This window comes from Schistocerca cancellata, chromosome 11 (genome assembly GCF_023864275.1).
Source record: "Schistocerca cancellata isolate TAMUIC-IGC-003103 chromosome 11, iqSchCanc2.1, whole genome shotgun sequence".
Taxonomy (NCBI): domain Eukaryota; kingdom Metazoa; phylum Arthropoda; class Insecta; order Orthoptera; family Acrididae; genus Schistocerca; species Schistocerca cancellata.
In genome coordinates, this window is record NC_064636.1 from 85,503,985 (window position 1) to 85,528,484 (window position 24,500).

Sequence of the window (24,500 nt, forward strand, 5' to 3'; positions counted from 1 at the left end):
GTGCGTGTGATCATTGCTTGTACAGCCCTCTCGCAGTGTCCGGAGCAAGTATGGTGGGTCTGACACACCGGTGTCAATGTGTTCTTTTTTCCATTTCCAGGAGTGTAGATTTAAGTGTCAGGAAGTCGTTTCTGAAAGTATTTGTATAGAGTGTAGCCATGTATGGAAGTGAAACGTGGACGATAAATAGTTTAGACAAGAAGAGGATAGAAGCTTTCGAAATGTGGTGCTACAGAAGAATGATGAAGATTAGGTGGGTAGATCACATAACTAATGAGGAGGTATTGAATAGAATTGAGGAGAAGAGAAATTTGTGGCACAACTTGACTAGAAGAAGGGATCGGTTGGTAGGACATATTGTGAGACATCAAGGGATCACAAATTTAGTATTGGAGGGCAAAAATCGTAGAGGGAGACCAAGAGATGAATACACTAAACAGATTGAAAAGGATGTAGGATGCAGTAGGTACTGGGAGATGAAGAAGCTTGCACACGATACAGTAGCATGAAGAGCTGCGTCAAACCAGTCTCAGGACTGAAGACCACAACAACAATTGGAAAAAGTCTTTCACGAGTATGGGTGTAAGCAGGGGCTTATAAAAGTAAATACTATGCCAGATTTTAAAATGTAAGCAAATACAGGTTTCAAAACAAATTTACGTTTTTTTTATAAAATTTTGTTTAATGGACACCCCGTATTATTTCTTACACAATCAATAACACGAAAAATCACAAAAAGAATAGCGTTGGTCGCATCGCAATTTGTCAATTACATCCCGAGAAATTGAAAAGCGGAGTCGATGCTTGAAGTATAAGAAAAGCTTCGCTATTGCATATCCCGAGATGCAAGCGTCACCCCTACATACCAGTGTTTGCAGCAAGGTAACACTATCAATACTTTCGGCCTTCGTGACAGCAGTGTCATTAAGATGACGTACGTGAATCACATCGCGATTATGAGCAACGTAGGTTTCGCGCTTGCGTATGGAGATGTGCAATAGCGGCGCGTTTCATTTATTTCAAGCGTCAACTTCGCTTTGCAATTTCTCGGGACGTGCTTGTCATATTGCGATGCAACCAACGCCATCGTGATTTTTCATGTTATTGATTGCATAAGAAATATAACATCGTGTCCATTTACAAAAAGGGACAATGTTTTGTTTCCAGGCTGTAGCTAGCCATGTCTCCGCATTATCCTTTCATTCAGGAGTGTTAGCTCTGCAAGGTTTGCAGGAAAGATTCTGTAAAGCTTGGAAGGTAGGAGACGAGGTTCTGGCAGAAGTAAAGCTGTGAGGACGGGGCGTGAGTCGTGCTTGGAAAGCTCAGTTGGTAGAGCACTTGCCCGCGAAAGGCAAAGGTTTCGAATTCGAGTCTCGGTTCGGCACACAGTTTTAATCTACTAGGAAGTTTCAAGATGTTTTGTGTTGAAACTAATATTTGCGTACGTCCTAGAATGTCTCATAGTATTTACACTCCTGGAAATTGAAATAAGAACACCGTGAATTCATTGTCCCAGGAAGGGGAAACTTTATTGACACATTCCTGGGGCCAGATACATCACATGATCACACTGACAGAACCACAGGCACATAGACACAGGCAACAGATCATGCACAATGTCGGCACTAGTACAGTGTATATCCACCTTTCGCAGCAATGCAGGCTGCTATTCTCCCATGGAGACGATCGTAGAGATGCTGGATGTAGTCCTGTGGAACGGCTTGCCATGCCATTTCCACCTGGCGCCTCAGTTGGACCAGCGTTCGTGCTGGACGTGCAGACCGCGTGAGACGACGCTTCATCCAGTCCCAAACATGCTCAATGGGGGACAGATCCGGAGATCTTGCTGGCCAGGGTAGTTGACTTACACCTTCTAGAGCACGTTGGGTGGCACGGGATACATGCGGACGTGCATTGTCCTGTTGGAACAGCAAGTTCCCTTGCCGGTCTAGGAATGGTAGAACGATGGGTTCGATGACGGTTTGGATGTACCGTGCACTATTCAGTGTCCCCTCGACGATCACCAGTGGTGTACGGCCAGTGTAGGAGATCGCTCCCCACACCATGATGCCGGGTGTTGGCCCTGTGTGCCTCAGTCGTATGCAGTCCTGATTGTGGCGCTCACCTGCACGGCGCCAAACACGCATACGACCATCATTGGCACCAAGGCAGAAGCGACTCTCATCGCTGAAGACGACACGTCTCCATTCGTCCCTCCATTCGCGCCTGTCGCGACACCACTGGAGGCGGGCTGCACGATGTTGGGGCGTGAGCGGAAGACGGCCTAACGGTGTGCGGGACCGTAGCCCAGCTTCATGGAGACGGTTGCGAATGGTCCTCGCCGATGCCCCAGGAGCGACAGTGTCCCTAATTTGCTGGGAAGTGGCGGTGCGGTCCCCTACGGCACTGCGTAGGATCCTACGGTCTTGGCGTGCATCCGTGCGTCGCTGCGGTCCGGTCCCAGGTCGACGGGCACGTGCACCTTCCGCCGACCACTGGCGACAACATCGATGTACTGTGGAGACCTCACGCCCCACGTGTTGAGCAATTCGGCGGTACGTCCACCCGGCCTCCCGCATGCCCACTATACGCCCTCGCTCAAAGTCCGTCAACTGCACATACGGTTCACGTCCACGCCGTCGCGGCATGCTACCAGTGTTAAAGACTGCGATGGAGCTCCGTATGCCACGGCAAACTGGCTGACACTGACGGCGGCGGTGCACAAATGCTGCGCAGCTAGCGCCATTCGACGGCCAACACCGCGGTTCCTGGTGTGTCCGCTGTGCCGTGCGTGTGATCATTGCTTGTACAGCCCTCTCGCAGTGTCCGGAGCAAGTATGGTGGGTCTGACACACCGGTGTCAATGTGTTCTTTTTTCCATTTCCAGGAGTGTATTTTCATGAGTCTCTGTCTTACATTCATACCGGCGAAAGTCGTTTTTCAATATCTATTTTTATTCGAGAGATACTTCCGCTGAAACGTTTTTAAGTGGGCCACCCTGTACGTAAATTTACAGGCGGCGGGAATTGTAACTTTGACGTTATGTCGCGTCGTTGGATGACGTTTTCGGACATGAATTCCTCTACAAAAGTTGATCTGCTAAGTCCTCTCTACAACATTTACAAGTGTGTAAGATGAATTGTGATAGATTGTGTATATGATACAATGAAAAGCCAAAGAAACTAGTACACCTGCCTTATATCGTGTGGTACCCCGCGAGCACGCAGACGAGCCACAACACCACGTGGCATGGACTCGACTAATGTCTGAAGGAGAGCTGGAGGGAATGTTGCAGGGCTGTCCATAAATCCGTAAGAGTACGAGGGGGTGGAGATTTCTTCTTGCAAGGCATCCCAAATATGCTCAATAATGTTGATGTCTGGGGAGTTTGGTGGCCAGCGGCAGTGTTTAAACTCAGAAGGGAGTTCCTGGAGCGACCTTGTCTGGGCATGTAGGGCGTCGCATTGTCCTGCTGGAAATGCCCAAGCTCGTCGGAATGCACAATGAATGGATGCAGGTGCTCAGACAGGTTGCTTACGTACCTGTCACCTGGCAGAAAACCCAAGGAGATTCTATTCATACATAAAGTACACCATTGGGAGGACACAAACAATATCTTCACTGCGCGATAACAACGGTGAAGTCACTGATGACAGTGCCACTACAGCAGAGTTATTAAACACGGTTTTCCGAAGCTCCTTCACCAAAGAGTAAATCCCCCTGAATTCCAATGAAGAACAACTACCAAGATGAGAAACATAGAAGTAAATTTGAAAAAAGAGACAGCATTGGTCGTATATTTTTTACTATCGCAAAATCGATTTTCTGTCACTGAGTGACCATCTTCAGTGCTATATTGTATAACTTAAATTAGGATGCACATGAGTCTATGTGATTGCCGTAAGCTTAGTGACAACAGTGCATCCTAATTTAAGTTATACAATACAGCACTGAAGATGGTCACTCAGTGACAGAAAATCGATTTTGCGATAGTAAAAAATATACGACCAATGCTGTCTCTTTTTTCAAGTATACCTGTTATCTGGTCGTAGTGCACAAGACAACATGGAGTCGCCAATCAATAGAAGTAAATGTCCTCGGTATAGCAAAGTAGCTTATATCACGTAATAAAGGCAAGGCCTCCGGTTCAGATAGTATACCAGTCAGGTTCCTTTCAGAGTATACTGATACAATGACTAAAATGATTTGCAAAATGACTCAGATAAGATACCTGTTTGGTGCAGAAAGTGCCAATTGACCCTGAATAATGAAAAGTATGAAGTTGTTCGCAAGAGTACTAAAAGAAATCCGCTAAATTTCTATTACGCTAGAAATCACACAACTCTGAAGGCTGTAAATTCAGTTAAATACTTACGGATTACAATTACAAGTAACCTAAATTGGAGCGATCACATTGATAATGCTGTGGGTAAAGCAAACGAAAGACTGCGATTCACTGGCAGAACGCTTAGAAGGTACAACAGGTCTACTAAAGAGACTGCTCACACCACGCTTGTCCGCCCTATTCTGGAGTATTGCTGTGCGATGAGGGATCCACATCAGGTGGGAGTGATGGATAACATCGAAAAATTACAAAGAAGGGCAGCTCGTTTTGTATTATCGTGAAAAAGGGGCGATAGTGCCATAGACATGATACGTGAATTCGAGTGGCAGTCATTAAGAAAAAGGTGTTTCTCGTTGCGACGGGATCTTCTCATGAAATTTCAATCACCCGTTACCACCTCCGATTGTGAAAAAATTGTGTTGGCACCTATCTACATAAAGAGAAATGGTCATTACGATAAATAAGAGAAATCAGGGCTCGTACAGAAAAGTTTAAGTCATTCGTTTTTCCCGCGCGCCATTCGAGAGTGGAACGGTACAGGCACTTTATTGTGAATAGCAGAGTAATCACGTAGATGTAGAGTCGTATCTAGACGTATCAGAGGTCCCATATCACTCCAACTGCACACACACCACCCCATTACAGAGCCTCCACCAGCTCGAACAGTCGCCTGCTGACACGCACGGTCCACGGATTCATAAGGCTGTCTCCATACCCGTACACGTCCATCCGCTCGATACAATTTGAAATTAGACTCGTCCGACCAGGAAACATGTTTCCAGTCATCAACAGTCCAATTTCGGTGTTGATGGGCACAGGCGAGGAGTAAAGCTTTGTGTCGTACAACAGTGGGCCTTTGGCTCCGCAAGCCCACATCGATGATGTTTCGTTGAATGTTTCGCACGCCGACACTTGTTGAAGGTGCAGCATTGAAATCTGCAGCAATTTGCAGAAAGGTTGCACTTCCGTCGCGTTGAACGATTCTCTTCAGTCATCGTTGGTCCCGTTCTTGGAGGATCTTTTTCCGGCTGCAGCGATGTTGGAGATCAGATGTTTCACTGAATTTTGACATTCACGGTACAGTCGTGAAATGGTCGTACGGGAAAATCCCCGCATCATCACTACTGAGGTGTTGCGTCTCATTTCTCGCGCGCCTACTATAACACTACGTTCAAACTCACTTAAATCTTGATAACCTGCCATTGTAGCAACAGTATCCGATCTAACAACTGCGCAAGACACTTGGGGCCTACGTAGGCATTGCCGACCGCAGCGCCGTATTCTGCCTATTTATAAAGGGTGGTCCATTGATCGTGACCGGCCCAAATATCTCACGAAATAAGCGTCAAACGAAAAAACTACGAAGAACGAAACTCGTCTAGCTTGAAGGGGAAAACCAGATGGCGCTATGGTTGGCCCGCTGGATGACGCTGCCATAGGTCAAACGGGTATCAACTGCGTTTTTAAAAATAGGAACCCCATTTTTATTACATATACTCGTAGAACGTAAAGAAATGTGAATGTATTAGTTGAACCACTTTTTTCGCTTTGTGATAGATGGCGCTGTAATAGTCACCAACATATGGCTCACAATTTTAAACGAACAGTTGGTAACACGTAGGTTTTTTTTTTTTAAATTAAAATACAGAACGTAGGGCCGGCCGGAGTGGTCGTGCGGTTCTGGGCGCTACAGTCTGGAGCCGAGAGACCGCTACGGTCGCAGGTTCGAATCCTGCCTCGGGCATGGATCTGTGTGATGTCCTTAGGTTAGTTACGTTTAAGTAGTTCTAAGTTCTAGGGGACTGATGACCTCAGATGTTAAGTCCTATAGTGCTCAGAGCCATTTTTATCATTTCTGAGAACGCATGCTGTTACAGCGTGATTACCTGTAAATACCACATTAATGAAATAAATGCTCAAAATGATGTCCTTCAACCTCAATGCATTTGGCAACACGTATAACGACATTCCTCTCAACAGCGAGTAGTTCACCTTCCGTAGTGTTCGCACATGCATTGACAATGCGCTGACGCATGTTGTCAGGCGTTGTCGGTGGATCACGATAGCAAATATCCTTCAACTTTCGCCACAGAAAGAAATCCAGGGACGTGCGGGCCACGGTATGGTGCTTCGACTACCAATCCACCTGTCATGAAATATGCTATTCAATACCGCTTCAACCGCACGCGAGCTATGTGCCGGACATATATCATGTTGGAAGTACATCCCCATTCTGTCATGCAGTGAAGCATCTTGTAGTAACATCGGTAGAAAATTACGTAGGAAATCAGTATACGTTGCTACATTTAGACTGCCATCGATAAAATGGGGGCCAATTGTCCTTCCTCCCATTATGCCGCACCATGCATTAACCCACCAAGGTCGCTGATGTTCCACTTGTCGCAGCCATGGTGGGTTTTCCGTTCCCCAATAGTGCATATTATGCCGGTTTATGTTACCGCTGCTGGTGAATGACGCTTCGTCGCTAAATAGAACGCGTGGAAAAAAGTCATCATCGTCCCGTAATTTCTCGTGTGCCCGGTGGCAGAACTGTACACGACGTTCAGAGCCGTCGCCATGCAATTCCTGGTGCATAGAAAGATGGTACGAGTGCAATCGATGTCGATGTAGCATTCCCAACACCGACGTTTTTGAGATTCCCGATTTTCGCGGATTAGCCGCGACAGCAGCTGAAACACCAGCTTGGGGATCATCATTTGTTGCAGGCCGTGGCTGACGTTTCACATGTGGCTGAACACTTCCTGTTTCCTTAAATAACGTTAACTATGCGGGGAACGGTGCGGACACTTGGATGATGTCGTCCAGGATACCGAGCAGCATACATAGCACACGCCCGTTGGGCATTTTAATCAGAATAGCCATACATCAACACGATATCGACCTTTTCCGCTATTGATAAACGGTCTATGTTAACACGGATAATGTATCACGAAGCAAATACCGTCCGCACTGGCGGAATGTTACGGGACAGCACGTACTTATACGTTTGTGAGTATTAGAGTGCCATCTCTCACAAAGTGAAAACAGTGGTTCAACTAAAACATTCATATTTCTTTACGTACTACACCAATATGTAATAAAAAATGGGGGTTCCTATTTTTAAAAAAACGCTGTTGATATCTGTTTGACCTGCGGCAGCGCATCCAGCGGGCCAACCACAGCGCCATCTGGTTTCCCGCTTCAAGCTAGACGAGTTTCGTTCTTGGTAGTTTTCTCGTTTGATGTTTATTTCGTGAGATATTTGGCCCAGTCACGATCATTGGATCACCCCGTAGAGGCATCACCGACCGCAGCGCCGTATTCTACTGTTTACGTATCCCTGTATTTGAATACGCGTGCCTGTAGCAATTTGTTTGGCGCTGCAGTGTAAGATGTGTTAGTGACGGACGTGTGTGGTGTGTTGCAGGCTACAACTTCCAGGGGTCGTCGCTGGTGGTGGAGCCTTCGGTAGCCGGCGGCGCCAAGAAGAGGTGAGCGGCGGCGAACGCATCTCCTTCTGTTCTCGTTGTTCACTCCTTGCTGTTAATAAACTTCCTTCCTGCATGCCTTCTGGACAATAAAGACTGCTCGTTTTGTCTTCATTGTTGTGCTTGTCTGCGGACGTTTTCTCTTTATTTTTGTTAGTTTGTGTGTTTAAAGGAGGCTACACACGTAACTGCGTGCTTGATAAGCACACACGGTCAGGCGTTTTGCTCAACCGTGCTCGAGTGTGTGCAATACGAGTAATGTACAGACTGCTCGATGCTCGATCGGATTTGCGCGAGCATACAAGGTACGCACGATTGAGCGTGTGTACTAGTGCTGGGAAATCATCTCTAGTGATCTGAAACACATCAGCCGCGAATCGCTGCAAGATTTCATTCCGGCACTACGAAAGTCAGCCTTTCCTGTGGAATATCAAATCAAAGCTGTATCACGATAAAAACAAGTAGGGCTGATGCGTATGATCTTCTTGTTAAATATAAAGCAATGTACGAGGGTCACTCCAAAAGAAATGCACACAACTTTTTTAAAAAATTCATCTTTTATTCTACATGAAACTTCCTGGCAGATTAAAACTGTGTGCCGGACCGAGACTCGAACTCGGGACCTTTGCCTTTCGCGGGCAAGTGCTCTACCAACTGAGCTACCCAAGCACGACTCACGCCCTGTCCTCACTATAAGGTTCGCAGGAGAGCTTCTGTTAAGTTTGTAGTCGTACTTGGGTAGCTCAGTTGGTAGAGCACTTGCCGGCGAAAGGCAAAGGTCCTGAGTTCGAGTCCCGGGCCGGCACACAGTTTTAATCTGCTAGGAAGTTTCATATCAGCGCACACTCCGCTGCAGAGTGAAAATCTCATTCTTTTATTCTACATGTTTGAAAGTTACAGTGTGTAGATACATCCATTAGGAACAATATTTCTCCACATAATTTCCATCCCTCTCAACTGCCTTACGCCATCTTGGAACCAGCGCCTGTTTACCCGCATGGTAAAATTCTGTTTGGCAGCGTGCACAAGGGAGACATCATCTTCAAAACTTGTTCCACGAAGAGAGTCTTTCAGTTTCCCAAAGAGATGATAGTTACATGGAACCAGTTTTTTGATCGTTTTCACGGGTTTTTGACTGACATGTGGTCGTGCATTGTGCAACAGCAAAACATCCCGCCTTTGCCGATGTAGTGAACGCGACTCAGTCGAGCTTGCAGTTTCTTCAGTGTCGTCACATATGCATCAGAATTTATGGTGGTTCCACTTGGCACGATGTCCACAATTAAGAGTCCTTCGGAATCGAAAACCACCGTAGCCATAACTTTTCCAGCAGAAGGTGTGGTTTTGAATTTTTTTTTCTTGGGTGAATTTGCATGATGCCACTCCATTGGTTGCCTCTTTGTCTCTGGTGAAAAAATGATGGAGCCATTTTTCATCACCTGTCGCAATTCTTCCAAGAAATTCATCTCCACCATTCTCGTACTGTTCCAAAAGTTCGCTGCATACCGTTTTTCTTGTTTCTTTGTTAGCCACTGTCAACATCCTGGGAACCTACCTGGCACAAACCTCTTTTAATGCCAACACTTTCAGTATTCTGCAAACACTTCCTTCCCCTATCCCAACGTAGAGTGACAGTTCGCTCACAGTGATGCGTCTGTCACTGGTCACCAATTCGTTAACTCTCTGCACATTGTCTGGAGTGTGTGCAGTACGAGGCCTGCCGCTGCGAGGGCAATCCTCAATATTGCCGTGCCCGCTTTCATCACATAACCTGCTTGCCCACCGACTAACTGTACTGCGATCGACAGCAGTATCTCCGTACACCTTTTTCAATCTCTTGTGGATGTTTTCCACTGTTTCGTTTACACAGCACAGGAATTCTATGACAGCACGTTGCTTCTGACGAACGTCAAGTGTAGCAGCCATCTCGAAGACATGCTGTGACGGCGCCACTCACGGGAACAGGTCGAACTAAGTTTGAAAACAAGCGGGAAGGATGTATCTACACACTGTAAAACTTTCACACATGCAGAATGAAAACTGTATTTTTACAAAAATAGTGTGCATTTCTTTTGGAGTGACCTTCGTATCCTGCGGCAAAGGAAGATGTAGTAATAAAAAGAGATCAGTTTACCGAGGTCAAAATACTATGTTCTTGTTGCTGTTGTGGTCTTCACCCCTGAGACTGATTTCATGCAGCTCTCCGTGCCACTCTATCCTGTGCAAGCCTCTTCATCTTCGAGTAACTACTACACCCTACATCCTTCTGAATCTGCTTACTGTATTATCTATTGGTCTCCCTCTACGATTTTTACCCTCCACGCTTCGTTCCGGTACTAAATTAATAATCGCTTTGTGCCCCAGAACGTGTCCTACCAACCGATCCCTTCTTCTAGTCAAGTTGTGCCAAAAATTCCCCTTCTCCCCAATTATATTAAATTCCTCCTCATGAATTGCGTCATCTACCCAATCTTCAGTATTCTTCTGTAGCACCACATTTCAAAAGCTTCTGTTGTGTTCTTGTCAACTATTATCCTCCATGTTTCACTTCCATACGTGGGTACTCTCCGTACAAATACTTTCAGAAATGACTTCCTGACACTTAAATCTATACACGATGGTAACAAATTTATCTTCTTCAGAAACTCTTTCCTTGTCATAGCCAGTGTACATTTATGTTCTCTCTACTTCGACCATCATTAGTTATTTTGCTTCCCAAATAGCAGAACTCGTCTATCACTTTAAGTGTCTCATTTCGCAATCTAATTCCCTCCGCGTCAACTGCTTTAATTCGAGTACATTCCATTATCCTCGTTTTCCTTTGGTTGACGTTCATCTTTTATCCTCCTTTCTAGATACTGTCCACGCAACTGCTTTTCCAGGTCCTTCGCTGTTTCTGACAAAATAACAGTGTCGTCGGCAAACCTAAAGGTTCTTGTTTCTTCTCCATGGATTTCAATTTCTACTCCAAATTTTTCTTTTGTTTCCTTTGCTGCTGGCTCAGTACACAGACTGAACAACATCGGGGATAGGCTACACCCTGTTTCACTCCCTTCCTATCCACTGCTGCCCCTAGACTCTTATAACTGCCATCTGGTTTCTGTACAAATTGTAAATAGCCTTTCGTTCCCTGTATTTTACCCCTGCCATCATCATAATTTGAAAGGAGGTATTCCAGTCAACATTGTCAAAAGCTTTCTCTAAGTGTACGAATGCCAGAAACGTAGGTTTGCCTTTCCTCAGCCCATCTCCTAAGATAAGTTGTAGTATCAGTATTGCCTCGTGTGCTCCAACATTTCTACGGTATCCAAACTGATCTTCCCCGTGGTCGGCTTCTGCCAGTTTTTCCATTCGTCTGTAAAGAATTCGTGTCAGTATTTTGCACCCGTGACTTATTAAACTATTCACACCTATTAGCACTCGCTTTGATTGGAATTGGAAGTACATATTATATTCTTCTAGAAGTCTGAGGGTATTTCGCTTGTCTCCTATACGAGTATCTTTGCTCACCAGAACAGTTTTGTCACGGCTGGCTCAAATTCTGTACGGAAAAGAAAAAAGGAATGATGTAAGGATATCAGTCCTGAAAGTAAAGGCATCATAAAAAAAAGAAGCCTTCTTCACTTAAAACTTCCGGGCTGATAGGCCGTGGTCGAAGTATAAAACACTCTCCTGACGTTTCGTCTCCGACAGCGGGACTGCCGCCGCTTTACCTCCGAGGATGTCTCCCGCTGTCGGAGACGAAACGTCAGGAGAGTGTTTTATACTTCGACCACGGCCTATCAGCCCAGAAGTTTTAAGTGAAGACAATACCGGCCGTGGAAGCTTACATTGTATGATCAAAAGAAGCCTTCGTTCCGAAGAGCAGCTCGGCGCGATATTCTGCCATTTGGCGTCTGCTGTGGCAAGTAGAACGTTACTGTGAGTATGTTTGCAGTTAGAATCAAATGAGCCAGTCGCAGCGGAAGGAACTTTTTTCCCATGTTTTCTATTAACGTAGTTAGTACAATGCGGAAAATCCCACCTCTCTGCAAAATCATTCGCTATCTTGACCAATCATGCAAGGACATCGTCCTTCGACGTCGATATATGTCGCGTAGGAAATGATGCTTGTACATGCATCCTTAAACCTTATGGAGTCATGAGCAATTTGTGCATGCTTGTTTAAAACGCATGATCATGCGTGCTTATCAGACATGCAGTTACGTGTGTAGACACCTTAGTGTTAAAATGTTAATGCTTGTTCACAGTGAAATAACGCCACCCATTACTACACTGAACTGCTATAAGTCACGGTAAACCATTGGATATGATTTTTTCCTTTATTGGCATTTGGCCACCGTCTCACGGCCATCCATAACGTTTAGGGAAAGGTTGTTAACGATGGTTCACCAACAGAAAATGTGTCATAAAATCCTAGGATATTGCGATATTTTATATTCAGTGTACCTTGAACATCATGTTTTACTTTTGACCATATCGGAAACGGAAGTCATAAATATGCACTGTTAATGAAGTATTTGAAAAGTAAAATCATGTGTCATCGGTCCAATCTAGTAGCCTGGTTTCCTTCATTGGAACAGGATGTTCCCGTGAATGGGCTATAGTGTGATGGCTACACTCATCTAAATAACTATCAATGCATTTCATCCTCTTTTTTTTTTTTGTTTCTAAGAGTGTTTTTGTCGGCATCTGAAAACGAATAATATGTGTTCATAAGCAAGGGGACTAAAAGTAGAAATGTCGCCTTCGAAGATAAAAACAGGAGACACGTTTGACTGACAATCAAAATGAAAAGCATTACTTAAATTTTGTTCATAGTGGCCTACTTAGCCTGAGATCACACAAAATTCGTGGTGGATATTTCGAGGGAACTCACACTACATCGCTGAATAATACTAGTCTGCGTCCAAAGGCACGTAACTTTATATTGCGAATATGACAAAGTGATGTGAACTGCGTGTACTTTTCAGTGACGGCTGCAGAAATTTAATCGCCATTACCGTGTTACTATGACGTTTCAATCATGAGTACTAGTCAATTACAAGAACTTAATGCAAATCTTAACTGTTTTCATAGTTGCTTTGTGTCGCCACTATGATAGCGAATCTCTGGCAACATTGGGCACACGAAATAGCTGCTAGTGTTCGTCTGTTCACAGTATTCTCTGAGAAATGGAGCCGTGCCAACTTTAGCAACCTTACCGTACAAAGTATCACTGTTAATAGTTATTACTCTACATACACTTCGTTAATTGCTGTTAACAAAAAAAGTAAGATATGAATATGTGTTTGATACATGGCACCATTGTGAACAACTCATGAAGTAATTATACAATAATAATACAAAAGAGCATATTACGAAATATCTCCGTATCATCTACACATCGTATCTACATTGAAGATCCAAAGAAACTGGTACACCTGCCTAATATCGTGTAGGGCCCCCGTGAGCAATCAGAAGTGCCGCAACACGACGTGGCGTGGACTAATGAGTGAAGCAGTGCTGGAACGAACAGACACCATGAATCTTGCAGGGCTGTCCATAAATCCGTAAGAGTGCGAAGGGGTGGAGATCTCTTCTGAACAGAACGTTCCAAGGCGCCCCGGGTATGCTCAATACTGTTCATGCCTGCGGAGTTTGGTGGCTCGGCTCTGAGCACTATGGGACTTAACTTCTGAGGTCATCAGTCCCCTAGAACTTAGAACTACTTAAACCTAACTAACCTAAGGACATCACACACATCCATACCCGAGGCAGCACTCGAACCTGCGACCGTAGCGGTCGCGCGGGTCGAGACTGTAGCGCCTAGAACCGCTCGGCCACTTCGGCCGGCAGTTTGGTGGCCAACGGAAGTGTTTAGACTCAGAAGAGTGTTCCTGGCGGCAGTCTGTAGCAATTCTGGACGGATGGGGTGTCGAATTGTTCTGCTGGAATTGCCCAAGTTCGTCGGAATGCACAACGGACACCAATGGATGCAGGTGATCAGTCAGGATGCTTACGTACGTGTCATTTGTCAGACTCGTACCTAGACGTATCGGGGGCCCCTATCACTCCAACTGCACAAGCTCCAGAACATCACACAGCCTCCACCAGCTTGAACAGTCCCTTGCTGACATGCAGAGTCCATAGATTGATGAGGTTTTCTCTATACCAGTACACGTCCATCCGTCCGATAGAATTCGAAACGCGGCTCGTTCGACCAGACAACGTGTTACCTGTCATAAACAATCCAATGTAAATGTTGACAGGCCCAAGCGAGGCGTAAAGCCTTGTGTCATGCAGTCATGAGGGGTATACGAGTGGGCCTTCGGCTCCGAAAGTCCATGTCGATAATGATGTTTCATTTACTGGTACGCACGCTGTCACTTCTTGATGGCTCAACATTGAAATTTCAGCAATTTGCGGAGGTGTTGCACTTCCGTCACACTGAACGATGTTTTTCCGGCCGCACCGATGTCGGAGATGTAATGTTTTACCGGATTCCTGACATTCACAGTGCACTCGTGAAATGATCGTACAGGAAAATCCCCAATTCGTCCCTACCTCGGAGATGCTGTGTCCCATCGCTCGTGCGCCGATTATAAAACCACGTTCAGACTCACTTAAATTTTGATAACCTGCCATTGTAGCAACAGTAACCGATCTAACAGCTGCGCCATACACTTGTCTTAATATATGCGTCGCCGACCGCAGCGCCATATTTTGCCTGTTTACGTGTCTCTGTATTTGAATACGCATGCCTATACCAGTTTCTTTGGCGCTTCGGTGTATAAAGAATTGCTACTAAAAATAGCCGTACGAAGAAAAGCTACAAAGAGAAATGCATGAAACTTCCACGAACAACATCAACCATGCACGAAATATCAGCTCGTGTCGTAAGTAATTCACTGTGATTCTCGAGCCATCTAATGAAACTCAAAGTCAACAATTAATTGGTTAGTTGAGAGTACTGCCGCCTGTGGGCGGTAAACAGAAAAATGTGTGGTTGGCCACTGTGACCACCGCCCTTTCAGAGCATCTACATTTGTTGTGGGTTACAATGATTCCCGCTCTTCAAAGAGTTAATGGCAGCTTCCAGTTTTTTTTTTCATTGCAAAAAGATGTCAGTAAAGACTCCATTTTGTTTTCCACATCGTGCACATTTCTTTCTAACGACTCACTCATTTCCCGCCAAGCGTCTAATCTTTTCAAATTGGTTTTTTAATTGGAGTTTGTAGGAGCCCACAAACATACCCATTTACGATAAAACTCTTATCAGCTTTAATGCCCTTTCCACATTCCACTCCATACGTCGATATTTTCAAACAAAAAGTAGACACCCGTAGCGAGAGCAGGCATTACCTGCAGGAGCAACAGCGACTGTGCAAATTATTTCAGGACAGCCATAAGTCGAACTCACAAGGCGAGGTCCCTTGGGTGGGGCTCGAATTTTTGTAACGATCTGTGTAGTAGTGTACACTGAAGCCATTAAACGAAACCACCAAATAAAATTTAGTCTGCTAATCTAGAGCATTATAATGAACACCACTCTTCAGATTGCTGTCGTAGCGTAATGGATAGCACACTACCCGCATAAACAGAAGGTCGTAAAAAATGGTTCAAATGGCTCTGAGCACTATGGGACTTGACTTCTGAGGTCATCAGTCGCCTAGAACTTAGAACTACTTACATCTAACTAACCTAAGGACATCACACACATCCATGCCCGAGGCAGGATAGGAACCTGCGACCATAGCGGTCGCTCGGCTCAAGACTGTAGCGCCTAGAACCGCACGGCCACTCCTGCCGGCAGAAGGTGGTAGGCCCAAATCATTCACATTGCTGTTAAGTCTTTACCACCATTATTATTCTTTTGTTATTTAGTTCAAATTTAATGTTTTTGAACCTTCTGATCCTTTGCCACGTCATTTTAACAATCGTATTAACCTTCTTATTTGTTGTATTGTCTTCCTGTCATTCTTTTTTTTTCATTTGAAATCGTTGTCCATCTGGTTTTAAGTATTTTTTATTTATAAATTGTAATATTTTACAGTTTAAAAATAGGGATTAAGCGACTGGGCATCAAGAACGAAGTCGTGGTATTCATATTGGTTGTGCGACAATCACAGAAATTTCTTTTTCATTCCGAGATGCACATTTTTTGGTGTAACCGTCATACAAACATCTACAATACAAAGTGTTTTCGCTCCATGGACAAAATATAAATGCCACCTTTATACATTAACATTGTTTCTCCATCAAGTTCGAAAAATTATTGACGTTACGAAACACTGTCTTTCAATCACCCAACTTGGATCCGTACCAGGCATACCTTAACATGTTTCGAAAGGCTGGTGCACAGAGGATCCAGTGAAAATTTACAAGTATTTTGATTACGTCTTCACCTTAAGCAATTTCGCCTTTATCTTGAAGTAATTCCGGTGCGCTCTGAAGCTTGTTTAAAGAAGTATGTCACCTGACGTTAAAAATATACGTCACGTGGCTAACACGGAGAGAATACTTTGGACCAATAATTTTCACAGTACATGCAGCTTTTAAAGCGCTGTTCACATAGATGTCGCCGTATAATGTAACTACTCCATAAATCAACAAGTAAATAAATAAATATATTTTTCTTTGACACGTGGTTTCATTACAGATTGCACATATAGCCTGTACAGTTCTTTCGTTAATTTTCCTTAATTTTGAGCAGGTGATGACCACATTCCCTATTCTAACTCCAAACGTTCAATTTCTTTAGAAACCCTAGGTTCGAATTTATTTCCGATTTCGTGCCTACATAAGAACACGCATGGTAGCGATTCACCAGTGAATGTCGAAGAATTTTGTGCTGCATGTGAATGTGTTGCTTTTTCCAAAGTTTTCTTTTGCACCCATATTGTCTTTGATCCCTGAAACTCCAGTGATCGATGATATGTTAATTTGTAATTGCAACCCATTTGATCCGTATCAGTAACAAGGTCTGGACTGTAATTCTAATGTTTCTTCATGTGTTGTGACGTCATTTGCACTAGCGAATTTAGTCACTTTTCTCTAACTTATTCCCTGTTTTATTTTAAAATTGTTTGCCCTTTCCCACTTGAAAAGTATTCAAAGTTTTTCGATAGGTGCGGAACGGCGATAGCCATCGCCCATTGTTGAAGTGTACACATTGTCACTTGTTCGTGTCACATCCAAGTATCCTTAAATTTTTCAGATGTTTCCGTATCAATTAGACACAGCGTATGGAATTTAGTTCCTCAACGTTTCACATCATGTTTCCATTTCCTCAAGTATTCTTTTCTGCGCAAACTGGAGAAACCACTTTGTTGGATACTTTTCAGTGAGTAAATGGGATAGGCTTCGGCGAAGGCAACCTTTTTTGTTTTGTATTTTAATGGAATGGATGTCGGTGTCCATCGTCGAGCAAACATTGCAAAAAACAAATTTTTTCATATTAATAGCGGATGAAAAAAATCGAAAATTAACAGATAGTAGCATGGAAAGGGTTACCTCATCATAAAATCCCTCTTCATGAATGTTTAAAATGAGGTCCTCGTGCTGAACAATAATCGCTTCCTCTGCAATTCGTTCGCCTATCGCTATGGCGTTTGCATTTATGAGATCGGAAGGGTTTCCAGAAAGAAGAAATCGCATCTCGTAAATAAATAATGCATAGCGTAAGGCATTCATGAAATTTCTCCTCATTTCTTCGCCAAATACCACCTTTGTTTCATCGTGACATTTGCTGGCTGATGAAATTGCGTTGTCGCACATTTTAAATGCCGCACACACACACACACACACACACACACACACACACACGCATAGAACAAATGCAAGAGGAAAATACAAAACAAGAAAAAAGAGGAACCAATTTGTCATGGGCAACAGCAAATCCACCAATGATTTTGCCCAATGGAGCAATGAAATCAAATGAAAAAGTTAATATGGTGGTTAAAATGACGTAGCAAAGGATTAGAAATTTTAAGAACATCACATATGAACCAAATAACGGAAGAAAACCAATAATGGGTGTCATGTCGATAAAAATTTAAAAAGAACTTGAAAAAATGTATCAGGACTCGAACCCACTACCAGCCGTTTACAAGTCTAATATGCTATCCATTACGCTACAACAAGAAACGGAAAAATGGTGTTCATTATAATGCTCTAGAGTAGCAGGCTAAGTTTTATTTTTCGTCCTGTGCTCGCAAACGAGGACCCTCCAGGGTGAATGGCTTCAGGACGTGTTACCTGGGATCCTGACACATCACCATCGGTGATTGCAAAAATTCAATCCCATCACTGGGGACCTCTCTTTGTCAGTATGTTTTATTAACCAGTTTTCCTCTGCAACAGCCAACTACTGTACTTTAAAACTATACTTTCCAGAGACTCTGACGATGCTCTTCTTAAAGAGCGAAACCGGTCAATTGGACCGTGCCGTGTGGCTGTCTTGAGAACCTAAAGACACAGTCGTTCTAGAGATCCAACAAATTACTACTGAAGCAACGAACATTCGTCCCGGCTTCGAGGGTCCCAAGGCCAACACCACCAACGCTTTGATGTTTCCACCAGCAGGCCGAACCACAACCCAGGCCAACAGCTTCATTGGCTGCGATTTGCCGCACGTACACACTAAGCAAGTATAGGCCCAAGAAGTGGTTTGCTGTCGTTCGTTGTCCAAGTATGCACGCAGCTTAAGGGAACTGGTCCGTGAACACAAGGGAAAATCTTTTAAGATCTTTTGGAAGCAATGTAGCGGACGAACCACAGTTTTCGGTCTCACATTTTTTTCGGAATTGTGTTTTGTGTTGCAAGTGAAATAAAGCATGTTAATTATTTATCTACAGCATAGGCACGTATCTCTCGAAATAAAAATATAGTAGTAGCGTGATTTTTCTCGAAGTTCTTTAGACTATTTCTTTAAATGAAGCTTTTAAAAAAATATCGCTGGCATGAGTTATTGTACAAACTTTTTAAAAATATTGATTATCAAAAATTTCGGTAATTAACCCGTAGTTTTTACTTTAAAAATCTTTAATTTTCAAAATTACGTCATAAGAATAGACTGGTTTTTTTAGTGAAGTATGTTTTAGGACAGTACACAAAATTTAAGGCCTCTTATCTCTAACAGTTTTTCATCAGAGCGTACCAGAGCAGCAAAAAGTTGAACTTCTGGGAAGTTCCAGTTAAAGTTAAAGCTTGTTTTTCTACGTACCCTGCATTCACTAATGCATTCCAGGTTCATATTTATCTTGTTTATGGTGTTGTTCTCCCACTCTTATCTTTTTCAGAATACTTCTTCTTGTTCTTGCTTCTTTGATGGCTTCCAAAACCGATTTCTCTCCTTGGAAGAATCTCCTGCTATCAATGGCAACTTAGTTCTTTGTATATTTAGTCCACAAGGCACTCCCGTCAATTCCTTAGCCTTAAACCTTGACACTGCACCAGCGTTGAAACATATCTGAAAACCCAGCACACCTATTTTCAAAGTGTTTAGTACTACCACATCAGCTTTTGGAATCCGTTCCAGTGTGCAGTTGTAAAAACTCTTGTTTACGTTTTGACTCCTACCATGTACTTCCATAATAAACTTGTGTTACTGAAACATTAGAGACTAAAAAGTCATAAAGACAAACAAGTAAGAGAACAAAATTGTGATTTTGACAGAGCTGTCTGCTTCATGTGGAGACGTCGTCATGTGTGCAGATACTTTTAAATTCCTCTAATTTAGGGCTCTCTTTCCTCGAAGTAAACTTTCTGTTGTTCACAAAACTACGGAGAATCAAAAGAAGTTTTGCATCACCTCGGTTCCGAGAGTTCCGTGATCTGTACAGAAAATTGGAATAGAGATCAACATAGACATCATTTCCGCCCCTTTTATTGCTCATGAAAACCACACATTGCATGTTGTAACACCAGTGGTGGTCCAGATTGCTATACACACCGGTACCTCTAATACCCATTAGCACGTCCTCTTGCTTTGATGCATGCCTGTATTCGCCGTGGCATACTATCCACAAGTTCATCAAGGCACTGTTGGTCCAGATGGACCACTCCTCAACGGCGATTCGGCGTAGATCCCTCTGAGAGGTTGGTGGGTCACGTCGTCCATAAACAATCCTTTTCAATCTATTCCAGGCATGTTCGATAAGGTTCATGTCTGGAGAACATGCTGGTCACTCTAGTCGAGGGATGTCGTTATCCTGAAGGAAGTCATTCGCCAGATGTGCACGATTGGGGCGCGAATTGTCGTCCATGAAGACGCATGCCTGGCCAATATGCTGCCGACATGGTTGCACTATCGGTCGGAGGGTGGCATTCACGTATCGTACAGCCGTTACGGCGCCTTCCAAGACCACCAGCGGCGTTCGTCGGCCACACAGTGCCACCCCAAAACAGTAGGGAACCTCCACCTTGCTGCACTCGCTTTACAGTGTGTCTAAGGCGTCCAGCCTGACCGGGTTGACTCCAAACACGTCTCCGACGATTGTCTGGTTGAAGGCATATACGACACTCATCGGTGAAGAGAACGTGATGCCAATCCTGAGCGGTCCATTCGGCATGTTGCTGGGCCCATCTGTGCCGCGCTGCATGGTGTCGTGGTTGCAAAGATGGACCTCGCCATGGACGTCGGGAGTGAAGTTGCGCATTATCCAGCCATTGCGCACAGTTAGTCGTAATACGACGTCCTGTGGCTGCACGAAAATCATTACTCAACATGGTGGCGTTGTTGTCAGGGTTCCTCCGAGCCATAATCCCAATATCCACAGTCAGCGCCTATCTTGAGGAGTTTTGAGAACCGGGTAGATGCGAAACTTTTTTGATGTGTGAAAAAAAAAAACAATTTTTTGACAGTCATTCGCATACTATAGCTGAAGTTGCAAACGTAGGCGATCGAGTTTAAGCTTGTCCTGCGTACCTACGTCACGCGTTCTCTGAAAGCCACTGAGCGTTCAGTAGCGGTGTCAGCTATCTGCTGTTAATGCTGTAGCTAATGCGAGCATTAAACATGATCGTAGCGAGTTGTTTAGTGAACACCCGTTCCATTTGTCGCGATTTGTCATCGCTGGTGGTGGCGGTAAGTGATAAATTCTGCAGAAGCAAGCGTGAGACATAATTTGCAGGATATACGCTTTCTTCAAGCGGAAAACACGCGCTTGCGCGTACCGTAACTGTCGTTTGGAATCGTCAACAATGCAATCCCCGTTAATGCCTCGACATGCGCGAAGCGCCATCGTTTGTGGATCGGACTATAGCCTCTAGTACACTGGGTTGCCACGGCAGCTGTACTGGCAGAAACGCCAGACAGAAGTATGGGACGCAGTGGGGCTCCGGCACCTGGCACGTGTCATGTCGTAGCTCTGCCACGAGGTTCTGCCTGCCAGCGTAGCAGGCGCCAGCAGAGATGACAAGCGCTGCCTGCCGCTCACCCGTTCCTACTTTGGGGAGTAGGTCGTCAGACGCGTCGTCTTGGAACAGGAGGGGCACCACAGGACATTTCAATTTCCACTGTCTACACTTTTACAAATACATACATAAATAATCATCTTGCGGTGTTGCAGTACTGATTCCGTGCCTGCTACGAAATAGGAAGAATTCCGCCTTATGCAAGACACCTTTTTTTATGTTTTGTTTCTGCCAGACATGTATCAGCACTTCTTGTGCTATCTTCAGTGGTTTCTTTTTTTATTTTCTAACTTACGTAATACTATTGGACATTTATTTTGGTAGCTGTTCTGCTACACAATCTACAACTTCTCATGGTTTTGATATTGTGGTGCTTTCTCATATGTTGTTGGCGAAGTGAACAGGCCGATTTCGTGACCTACGGTCGCTTGACACTGCACTTTCTTCTATTTATCAAAACATAGGCGGAGTTTTTGCGGCGTGACGTGATGATGTTAATTTCTCTATTAATTTTCGGATTAGGATCGTCCATTGTGCGAGGATTGTCAGCACGCACTTCCGTAAGTAAAAATCACAAAAATCACATGATGTTAAGTCCGGGTACTTTGAGGGGCCAGAACCATTTACTGACAAGTCTGTCTTCGGGAAACACGTTGGTGATGGTAGCCACACTATAGCTGGACGTGCGAGCGCTTGCTCCATCGTGTAGGAATACTGCATACAGCTTCTCCGCATCTGTTAATTCTGAATAGATTTTTTTTTGGTCATCAGTCTACTGACTGGTTTGATGCGGCCCGCCACGAATTCCTTTCCTGTGCTAACCTCTTCATCTCAGAGTAGCACTTGCAACCTACGTCCTCAGTTATTTGCTTGACGTATTCCAATCTCTGTCTTCCTCTACAGTTTTTGCCCTCTACAGCTCCCTCTAGTACCATGGAAGTCATTCCCTCATGTCTTAGCAGATGTCCTAGCATCCTGTCCCTTCTGCTTATCAGTGTTTTCAACATATTCCTTTCCTTTCCGATTCTGCGTAGAACCTCCTCATTCCTTACCTTATCAGTCCACCTAATTTTCAACATTCGTCTATAGCACCACATCTCAAATGCTTCGATTCTCTTCTGTTCCGGTTTTCCCACAGTCCATGTTTCAGTACCATACAATGCTGTACTCCAGACGTACATCCTCAGAAATTTCTTCTTCAAATTAAGGCCGGTATTTGATATTAGTAGACTTCTCTTGGCCAGAAATGCCTTTTTTGCCATAGCGAGTCTGCTTTTGATGTCCTCCTTGCTCCGTCCGTCATTGGTTATTTTACTGCCTACGTAGCAGAATTCCTTAACTTCATTGACTTCGTGACCATCAATCCTGATGTTAAGTTTCTCGTTGTTCTCATTTCTACTGCTTCTCATTACCTTCGTCTATCTCCGATTTACTCTCAAACCATACTGTGTACTCATTAGACTGTTCATTCCGTTCAGCAGATCATTTAATTCTTCTTCACTTTCACTCAGGATAGCAGTGTCATCAGCGAATCGTATCATTGATATCCTTTCACCTTGTATTTTAATTCCACTCCTGAACCTTTCTTTTATTTCCATCATTGCTTCCTCGATGTACAGATTGAAGAGTAGGGGCGAAAGGCTACAGCCTTGTCTTACACCCTTCTTAATACGAGCACTTCGTTCTTGATCGTTCACTCTTATTATTCCCTCTTGGTTGTTGTACATATTGTATATGACCCGTATCTCCCTATAGCTTACCCCTACATTTTTAAGAATCTCGAACAGCTTGCACCATTTTATATTGTCGTACGCTTTTTCCAGGTCGACAAATCCTATGAAAGTGTCTTGATTTTTCTTTAGCCTTGCTTCCATTATTAGCCGTAACGTCAGAATTGCCTCTCTCGTCCCTTTACTTTTCCTAAAGCGAAACTGATCGTCACCTAGCGCATTCTCAATTTTCTTTTCCATTCTTCTGTATATTATTCTTGTAAGCAGCTTCGATGCATGAGCTGTTAAGGTGATTGTGCGATAATTCTCGCACTTGTCAGCTCTTGCCGTCTTCAGAATTGTGTGGATGATGCTTTTCCGAAAGTCAGATGGTATATCGCCAGACTCAAATATTCTACACATCAACGTGAATAGTCGTTTTGTTGACACTGCATAGATAGAATCAGAGATCTCTTGATATCTGACACTGTTCAAGGTGTAATTGAAATACTAGGGGCGTTTGAAAAGTCCGTGCAAAGTCCGAGAGATGGCACCACCGGCACGTATCGAGGTCATCTTTAGTTAGTAGCATCTTTGGAAAGAACGCACACCACGTTTCAGCCATATTGGTCTATTTCTTTGTGTTTTGGCATTTGTGTGAATCAAAGAAGTCGAGTGATTGTCAAAAAATGGACGAAAAAGAGTGTCGTGTGGTGATTAAACATTACTTTATGAAAGGTAGAACGCCTTAGGAGACTAAGGAGAAGCTTGATAAACATTACAATGACAATTTACAAGACGTTTCAAAATTTTCGTAGTGGCCATATGGGCACAAGTGATGCTGAACTTTCTGGACGCCCTGTGGAGGTTATGACTCATCATTGATAAAATCCAAGATATGGTGATGGAGGACAGAAGAGTTAAGGTGCATGAGATTCCTAGTGCTGTGGGCATCTCTAATGAACAGGTACATAATATTTTGCGTAAACATTTGGACATGAGAAAGCTGTCTGCAAGATGGATTCCGCGATTGCTCACGCTTGACCAAAAACTGAATCGTTTGAAGTGTTGCAAGGATGGTCTGTAACTGTTCAGGAAGAATCCGCAGGACTTTAAGAGTCGTTTCGTCACTGTAGATGAAACATGGATACATTACTATACTCCTGAGACCAAACAACAATCTACACAATGGGTTATCAAAGGAGAATCTGCGCCAAAAAAGGCGAAGACCATTCCTTCGGCCGGAAAGGTTATGACGACTGTCTTTTGGGATTTGCAAGGGATAATCCTCATCGACTATCTGGAAAAGGGTAAAATACTACAGAAGCATATTATTCATTGTTATTGGACCGTTTGAAAACCGAGCTGCGAGAAGAACGCCGGAGATTGGACCGCAAAAAAGTCCTTTTCCGTCACGACAATGCACCAGCACACACCTCAGCAGCTGTGGCCGCAAAATTAATGGAAAGAGGATTCCAACTCGTTTCACATCTCCCCTATTCTCCACACTTGGCTCCCTCGGACTACTGTTTGTTCCCCAATTTGAAGAAATGGCTGGCG

General features: G+C 44.0%; 1 protein-coding gene across 1 annotated transcript in view; it reads left to right on the forward strand.

The window, feature by feature from the left end:
• The window catches only part of LOC126108650 (insulin-like growth factor 2 mRNA-binding protein 1), an 824,356-nt gene that overhangs the window by 169,578 nt on the left and 630,278 nt on the right, over nt 1-24,500 (forward strand). Inside the window, 1 exon segment of the mRNA XM_049913959.1 lies at nt 7,773-7,836. Within this exon segment, the coding sequence (XP_049769916.1) occupies nt 7,773-7,836 (64 nt within the window).